Source organism: Rutidosis leptorrhynchoides, chromosome 11 (assembly GCF_046630445.1).
Source record: "Rutidosis leptorrhynchoides isolate AG116_Rl617_1_P2 chromosome 11, CSIRO_AGI_Rlap_v1, whole genome shotgun sequence".
Taxonomy (NCBI): Eukaryota; Viridiplantae; Streptophyta; class Magnoliopsida; order Asterales; family Asteraceae; genus Rutidosis; species Rutidosis leptorrhynchoides.
Genome location: NC_092343.1, coordinates 134,230,042 through 134,239,079, shown reverse-complemented (window position 1 = coordinate 134,239,079; position 9,038 = coordinate 134,230,042). Strand labels below are relative to the sequence as shown.

The window sequence follows — 9,038 nt, the reverse complement described above, 5'->3', positions numbered from 1 at the left end:
TGATTATTGATGTCGCGCTGATTATTGTTTCGATAATTTCCACTTGTATTCACTCTATCATTCCTGATAGGACCACCGCTGGGATACCTTCCGCGAGAATTACTTCCGCGGCTTTGATCACGCGATCGATCATCATCGTCTTTTCTTTCATTGCGCGAGCTAGCGGTGGGAATGTCATTATCTTCGCCACTCCGCATATAATCATGGCATTCTTTAAGTACCTCAGCATAAGTTGTTGGTACCGTATGGCGCAAACGCTTGACCAGCGTCGGGTGACGCTCTGAATTTATACAATGTATGAGCCCGAAAATCTGCTGCTCTGGCTTAAGATCTGGTATGCGCAGGCACTCATTAGTATATCTTGTGAGAAATTCACCCAAAGATTCTTTGGACTTCTGCACGATATCATGACATTCAATATGAGTGTGTTTGCGTGGTCTCTGATTCTGATACTGCAGCAAAAACTTCGTCCGCAGATCCATGAACCCGGCTATACTACCCGCCGGGAGTTTATTAAACCATTCACGAGCAATACCCTGCAGTGTCATAGGAAATATCTGACACGCAACCGGATCCACCCAACCTTGAGTGCGCATTGCGCCTTCGAAACGCTGTAAGAAGTCATCTGGATCAGTTAAGCCATTGTAAGTACCTAACGTGTGAGGTATCTTTGGCTCTGATGGAAACGGATATGCAACATAGGACTTGAATCCCAAATATAAAACTAACGAGAGTAACACAATTTCGTGTTTACGGCCCATTCAAACGATTTTCCCTTGACCTTCTTGACTATCATCGTCCAACATGTGAATTGATTGTTAAAAGTGCATTATTTCTGGACACCGAGTATGAACTGTTTATTGCAGGAGACCAATAAACCGAATCCGATTTATTTTATACTAATACCACCTGAGCTAGTTCATTAAGTAATAAGTCGTATTCGGTCGCGTCGTATTCGGGAGATGGGAATGCCATGCTCAATAACCAACCTGCACTATTATCTAGCACGGACTGTTGGAAAAATTTTGCTAAAAAATTCATTATACGTTTTCAAAAAAGTTTAGTTACTTGTATCATACTAGTTCTAAATGTGTTCAAACTGCGTGGCATTTTTCCCAGTAATTCTAGACTAAAGAAAAATCAAGAATTTCATAAACTCATATATTAAAGGTATTCAAAATAATTAGTAATCAATTTTGTGTAATTTGTATCAACATGTTTTACAAACAAATCAACATCTTAACATTAAGCATACGAAGAGGAAAAAATGTCGTAATGGACTTACTTGAAGATTTAATGCATTCTGAAGTCCCTCAATGACGACTTTCATTGTTGGGCGCTTATCTTGAGTTATTTCCAAACATCTTATTGCTATATTTGCAAATACTTCCAAAGACTCTTGGTTGGCTCCTATCTTTAACCCAGAGAGATTATCATCCACTTCTTCCACTAATTCAGGATCTATTATGTTTTTTAACGCTCCCTCATTAAATCGCTTCCGTGTAACCTCTGCATGCCCTTTGGTACTTTCCGCAACATATATTTGATCATAGGCCACTCTCCCTGACAATAGTTCAAATAACACAACTCCTAAAGAGTATATGTCTGATTCATTTTTTAATTTACCCTTCTCCGAATATTCAAGATCTAAGTAAACCTCAGTACCCACAATCGTCTTAGTATTCATAGTGCTCTCCAATTGATTCACAAGGTAGAATTTGGAAAGCCCAAAGTCGGCAATCTTGGCCTCCCAATCCTTGCCCAATAATATGTTGGCACTTTTGATATCACGGTGGATTATCTTTTCTTTGTCCTTGATGTTTGAGTGAAGATAATCCAACCCATGTGCAATATCAAGGGATATGTTAATCCGTTGAACCCAACTAAGTTAAGTTTCTTTATTGATGTTTCCCAAATAATCATCTAGGCTACCATGTGGAACAAACTCATAGACAAGGATCAATTCAGAATGTTCATTACAATAGCCGATAAGCGAGACTATGTTAGGATGCTTGCATCTTCGAAGCATTTCAATTTCCAGAAAGAAACCTTGTTTACCCTTCCCCTTTTCACCATTTTTGATTCGTTTTATAGCTACTGTTATGCGCTTCATATATATTTCCTTTGGATTTTTTCCATCTGTTCCCAAAAACAGATTTTCATCAAAGACGTTGAGTTCTGCTTTATACACATCACCAAATTCACCTGATCCAATTAGGTATTCTTTATCAAAAGATTTTGTGGCCGACTTTATGTCATCCAGTCTAATCTTGATACTTTCCTGTAACATTGATTGATAAAAAAATCGTGAGTTTTAAACTAATTTTTTTTAGAACGGCAATATCTGATTGAATATAAACCCGTAGGTTATTTTGTATTACTCAACAACTATTTATAGAGATTACATATAACTCTAGAAACCCTAAACCCACAAACGGGTTGGGCTATGCTAGAATGGTGTAATCAGAAAAATGTGTTGTTGAATTGTTATTGTTATTATTGTTATTATTAAAGTTATAATCATTATTATTATTATTATTGGCTCAAGTCTAACATGAATATGTGATTGGTTTGCTCGATTTTGTTGTTTTGAGATTTTAAATTATTATATTATCATGATATTATGATGTACGAATATCTCTTAATATGATATATATACATTAAATGTCGTTACAGAGAGGTAGGATCCTTTTGGTTATGGCACTACGTTTGATATTTTGACTGTAATTTTCGTTTTACTTAATTTATCTTACCCCCCATCTATTAATAATCATAGTTGAATTTCCACAAGTGTCGGTCTTTTGTTCAAACTCTAATTATGGTACAAAATCCAATAACTCCGTCTTATTTGACCTCTATATGATACATTTTACAAACATTGCATTCGTTTTTAAAAGACAAACATTAATAAGTTGTGAAGAGTTGGTATTTTAAACTTAATGCTGCTCTCACTGAACATGGTTTTGTCCTCTCTCTCAATATATACGTAAATATATATATATAATTTATATTTTAATTTTAATTTTAATTTTAAATCCTAATAATAAGGGTATGTTAGCGTATTTTATGAATCTAAACAGAAAAAGTATAGGTTTATAGTCGAAAAAATAAGTTACAAGTCATTTTTGTAAAGGTAGTAATTTCAGTCGAAAGAACGACGTCTAGACCACAAGATTTCAGTTTCCATAAATATCCGTACCCCCCCCCCCCCCCCCCCCCCCCCCCCCCCCCCCCCGGAATTAACACCAGCTTTGGCATAGGTTAAACACAAATTTCGACCCAGTACAAATTCATTGTTACAATTATAATCATATATTAATAGATTAAAAGAATCAAAATTAGAAGACTTTTTTTCTGTTACAAGTAGCTTTCATTATTAAGTTTTTGCTTGAAAGAATGTATAATTTGGAACAATATAAAATCTTACTTGGAATTCTAATGCTAACTTGAGTTGAACGGCTACTTCATCCATCCTTGGTCGTTTTTTTCTCTCTTCATGCAAACATCGACACGCAATACTTTGAAACGTGTCTAGCTAGTGATTTCAATGCAATTTGTCTCTTAATACCCTCAAACACTATCTCATCAAGTCTTCCAATTCTAGTGTTGCGCTTGACTAAAGAGTATAGAAACTCATTTGATTCTCCTACGTCTTTTGAACATGCCGGTTGTCCACATAACATCTCAAATAAAATCACACCGAAGGAATAAATATCAGATTCTTTGGTTAAGAAACCAGTTTCCTTGTACACGGGATCACTATAGCCGGGCGAGCCAACAACATCGTTAACCACATATTCCATCTCTTGACTTTTTTTTGACTTATCAAGGAAAATTCAAAGCCACATATTTTTGCATTCAACTCTCCATCTAGAACGATGTTTTCACTTTTAATGTCTCTATGGACAGTCAATTGTTGTCTTGCAAAACCTTCATGAAGGAATTTTAATCCGTTTGCAACATCTATGCATATCTCGAGTCGTTTTGTCCACGTAAGACTAACGTCAGTCACATAGCTATTTAGAGTACTCCACTTAGACACGTTCGCATAAACAATAATTCTATAATCCATCTCCCTACAGTAACCTACTAATTCAACCACATTCCCGTGTTTAAGCCTGAAGAGAATTTCAAGTTCGTTTAGAAACTTGAGCTCTTCACTTGATCTGCTAACCTTCAAGACAACGGTCTTGCGTCCATTACCGTATGGGACTTCTCCTCTGTATAATGTCCCACTTCCTTCTCTTACAATGGAATTATTGTCACTGAAGTTTTCGGTACCCAATTTTACGTCCTCGAGTGAAAATTTGTAGATATCCGTTCGTTTCTCCTGTGAGTCACAGATAATTGATTACATATCATATGACAACAATATAACCAACGTCCGAAGTCTATTGTATAAAATTATTAAAATAGTTTAGAAGCTTATTATTTATACATAGGGTTGTGTAGACGATTATTCTTTGGATCTTAGGTCGCTTGGACTCTAAGCTAGAGGCGGAATACACTAGAATAGAGTTAAACCGAGATATGGGTCGTTTTGGGATAGAATTGGTCAAACATAGAGCTAAAACTAGATTAGATCGACTCCTAGACGATATATTTCGGTGGTATATGGTGTTAGGGTTCTCTGGAGACGAAAACCTACGACTTAGGGTGAATGGGACGAGTAACCTCATCAAAGAAGTCTAAACCCGTATATATAGTGAACACAGACACACTCGGTCGAGTGTTTGTGTACACTCGGTCGACTGACTGACACGGTCGGTCTAGTGTCTATACACACTCGGTCGACTGTGTGTAGTTTAACATATTGATCATTAAATAAATTAAGTACGCACAAACACAAAGATAATCAATAGTCTCGAGTAAACATTATTACATAACCGAAACGTGTTAAACATAAAGACGAATAACGGCTGGGGATTCATGCACCAACAGGTTGTGCCCTGGGCAAGTCTGGAAAAAACGCCCTCTCGTAAACAAATTAAACATTATGAGGAGGGTTTAGAGCGTATCCAAGCTAGACGGAATCTTTACGTCAATGTTATTATCAAATGAAAGTATTACAATATGAGGAGATCAACTCCGAGTTACAAATGTCTTTGTGCATTTTTCGAAGAAAAATCAACAATTAATTTGTCATGGTCAAGATTTGCTAAAAACCTTGTTTATCTTTTATCCCTTATTTTGAGAACTTGATTCCGTAAACAGGTCAACATAACAATTTAATACTAACTCAATAATGTTTAAACAAAAATACAATGATTTTATAGAAAGATAATACCTGATTACGTGTATGAAAATAGAAAAAGACGATCTAACAAAAAGGTTAATGGTGTTGGTTGCTAGCGACTCGGAAAATATATTTGCTGATTATAAATTAATGGGCTAACATTGTATTTTAAAAGGCCAAGTATTCTAACGTGTGATAATATTGCATTTGGACTAGAAATGAAGTTAGTATTTTAAATGGGCTAAAGAAAAATGGTATTCCCTATCTTTATGGTGCCCTGGGCCATTGCCCATGTGGCCCATAGGGAAGCACGACTATGCTTATAACCATTTAATGCAAGAATCTATCTATCTATTCTATCTTATAAAAGTGAGTTGATCATGAGGTCATCACTTGCTTTTAAAGTTGTAACATGTGTTTCAAAAGTTGTAGCATGCTAACTTGGATGATGTAATATTTATTATATTAATAATTATAATTATTAACATTAAAATATAGATAAATTACTTAAATAAATAGTTCTTATTTTCTCTCTCTCTCAAATACATTGAGCTCTACATGTTATACTTTATATTTTAAAGACAAGCTTACAATGCATGGTACAAGCTGATAAAGCATAAAAAAAAAAGTTCACAATTCATTATTGGTAAAGTTAACTTTTGAGTATGACTTTCAAAGTGCTTTCAAGAAAAAAAATATAAATATATGTGACATGTACATAATATTTTGAGAGTTGTAAATTACAACGATTAAAATACTATGTATAACAGAAAAAAAATACTCCGTAAGTATTATGTTAAGTCGTTATCAAAATAATATATATAGTTTTATGTGCAAAACCAATTTCTAAGGTAATTATATTATAGCTCTAAGATATCAAATAATCAGGTTTCTAAAATAACCTGTGTCTTTACGGGTCAATTAACTAGTTTAGATTAAATTGGTGTCATAACACCTGTTTTTCCTTTAAGTTTAATATTTGTAGTGTATGTTGACTTGAAAATATATGTTTGAGAGTACATGAACCGTTCTACTTTTACTCAAAATAAAAGTGTAAAGATTGTGTGATAAAAGAACTAGAGAGTGAGAAGAGAGTTTTTTTGGGGGTTTAACGGGTCGGGGAAAAAAGTATCGTGGATAAAGTGGGAAAAAATTCTTCTACCTTATTCGGAAGGTGGTTTGAATTTAAACTCACTAAGTGTAAAAACTTAGCCTTATTATGCAAATGGTGGTGGCGGTTTCACAACGAGCCATCCTCGTTATGGACCAAAATTATCATAAGCATATATGGGACTTCGGGTGGGTTTGATTTCCGCAGCCCAATCTCCGGTGCGGGGCTTGCGGGCACTTGGACTAACATTTTAAATGCAGGAAAATCTGTCTCAAATCTGGGAATTACTTTCACTAGCTCTTTCCAGAGGGCAATTGGAAATGGCTCTTGAACATACTTTTGGAAGGATACGTGGATCGGAGAAGAAAAATTGGAGCAAAAATTCAGTAGACTTTATCGACTGGAAACAAACAAAGACGCAAAGGTCTCGGATCGAGTGTGCTGAGAAAACGGAAGCTATGACATCAAATGGGATTGGTGCAGAAACATTACGGGGCGAGCAAATGGCAACTTACATGTACTTATTAACATGCTTTTATCATACAGTCATATGGGTAACGGCATAGATTCATGGAAATGGGCTCTTTCATCAAATGGCATCTTCACCACAAAGAAACTACAAGGTCTGATTGAGGAGAAATTCCTTACGGAAGGAAGAGGAAATCGGGAAACATTGCGTAATTTTTTAGTTCCTAAAAAAGTTGAAATTTTCATTTGGCGAGTACTCAACAAAAGAATTACGGTTCTCACTGAATTGGATAAACGGGGCATAGATCTTCACTCGGTACGATGTCCTATATGTGACGATGATATAGAAACGATTGAGCACTCATTGGTCTTTTGCAAACATGCTTTTGATGTTTGGGCGCGGGTTTACAAATGGTGGGGTTTAGATAGTTTCTCAAATCTTAGTACATCAGAGACATTTTTGGGTTCAATAAACGCAACATCTTCCGGGCTCGGGTCAAAAATTTGGCAAGCGGTCGATTGGACAAGCGGATACATCTTGTGGAAAAATCGCAACAACAAGGTTTACAAAAACAAGAGTTCGTGTGGTCCGTCCGTCTTAAGTGAGATACAAGTAATCAGCTTTGACTGGATATCTAGAAGACTAAAAGGGAAGCAACTAGATTGGCACATTTGGCTAGTGAATCCACACTCATTCTTGACTCTATCGTGATACTATCATGACTCTTATGTGACGGTATACATGTTATACTCTCGAGTTGTCTTTAGTGCTATCTCAGCATATATATGACTTGTTTTTTATAAGCTTAGTGCTAGCATATTAGTTTGGTTGAGATCTGCACAGTCTCCTTGTTGACTGTTTTGTGTAGCTCTTATGCTTTGTGTACTCTTTCCTGTTTCAATGGTTTGTTAGTTTTGTTGCCTTTCAAAAAAAAAAAAAAAAGAGACAGATAGACAGATCAACATATTAGCTAGCGAGTTTTATAAGTCTTTGAATATAAAACTGTTTGTCACTAAACCCATATAATAGAGGCAAGCATACGAAGAGAAACTAAATTGTTGTACTGAATTCGTAAAGCATCGACTTACTTAAAGGTTTAGTGCCTTTTGAAGTTAATCAAAGACGACTTTTATTGTTGGACGCTTGTCTTGAGTTATTTCCAAACATCTAATTGCAATATTTGCAAATACTTCCAAAGACTCTTGTTGTGAACGTAAATTGAAAAATGGTGATACATATTCACCTTTCCTATTGCTCCAAACGACCTTAATTTTCTTGTTGAGTTGGTTCTCAACTTCGCTTTTGTAATCCACAAATTTATCAATTGCTTCATTTTTACTCTTCAGTAAATACACATAGCAATATTTGGTGCAATCATCAATAAATGTGATGAAATACTTGTTTCCACCTTGTGTTGGAATCGATTTGAAGTCACACACATCAGTGTGTATTATATCAAGGGGTTCGGTTTTTTCTTTCAATCGATTTAAAGGATGATCTTGTTGTTTTTGCTTCAACACATGTTGGACATTTGTAATTTGAGGAATGTCGGTATGTAATTTAATTTAATCAAGCAACGTATAGAATTAAAATTAACATGTCCTAGTCGTCCATGCCAAACATTAGATGACTCAAGCATATAAGTAGAACTGGTGGTAGATGCTTTATTCGTTTCGGTAATTGGGCTTACCAGCCTCAAGGCCGTACGAGGGCAGAATTAAATGAGTTGGTTGGGCTTGTTCTGTCCATACAACTGATTTCGGGTAAAAAAGATGGGTGGGGCTGGGCTTTGGATTTGAAGGGGATTTTCACAGTGAAACTATGTTCGGCTCTCTTAGATAACGCAACATTAGCTCGCAATTCTACCCGGTTGAAACTCTTCGTAAAGGTTTGTTCCAAAAAAAGTGAAGGTGTTCATTTGGCGCGCAAGATTGGGTCTTATTCCGGTAAGGTTCGAATTTGCTAAACGAGGTATCGATTTAAATAGTGTGAGATGTCCGGTAGGTGATGGCGATATTGAGACGGTAGGGCATATTCTTTTCTCATGTCAAGTTGCAAAAGATATTTGGTCAAAAGTTCTTCGTTGGTGGGGGTACAACTCGGCAATTTTCGGTTATGGAGATATTTTTAGTGCTACTTTTGGGAATCTTGCATCGGATAACAAAAGAACAATATGACAAGAGGTTTGTTGGGTGGTTTGTTACTTACTTTGGAAGAATAGA

General features: G+C 35.8%; 2 protein-coding genes across 2 annotated transcripts; one reads left to right on the top strand and one right to left on the bottom strand.

The window, feature by feature from the left end:
• Window positions 1-1,084: 1,084 nt before the first annotated feature.
• Window positions 1,085-1,687, bottom strand: LOC139874962 (probable serine/threonine-protein kinase PBL28). The gene is made up of 2 exons (XM_071862350.1): window positions 1,286-1,687; window positions 1,085-1,129 (listed from the first exon to the last, which is right to left on the bottom strand). Exons 1-2 carry the CDS (start codon window positions 1,685-1,687, stop codon window positions 1,085-1,087), a joined length of 447 nt encoding a protein of 148 aa, XP_071718451.1.
• A 5,210-nt stretch (window positions 1,688-6,897) lies between these two features.
• LOC139874961 (uncharacterized) lies at window positions 6,898-7,527 on the top strand. Its single transcript, XM_071862349.1, has one exon. It carries the CDS (start codon window positions 6,898-6,900, stop codon window positions 7,525-7,527), a length of 630 nt encoding a protein of 209 aa, XP_071718450.1.
• Window positions 7,528-9,038: the final 1,511 nt, after the last annotated feature.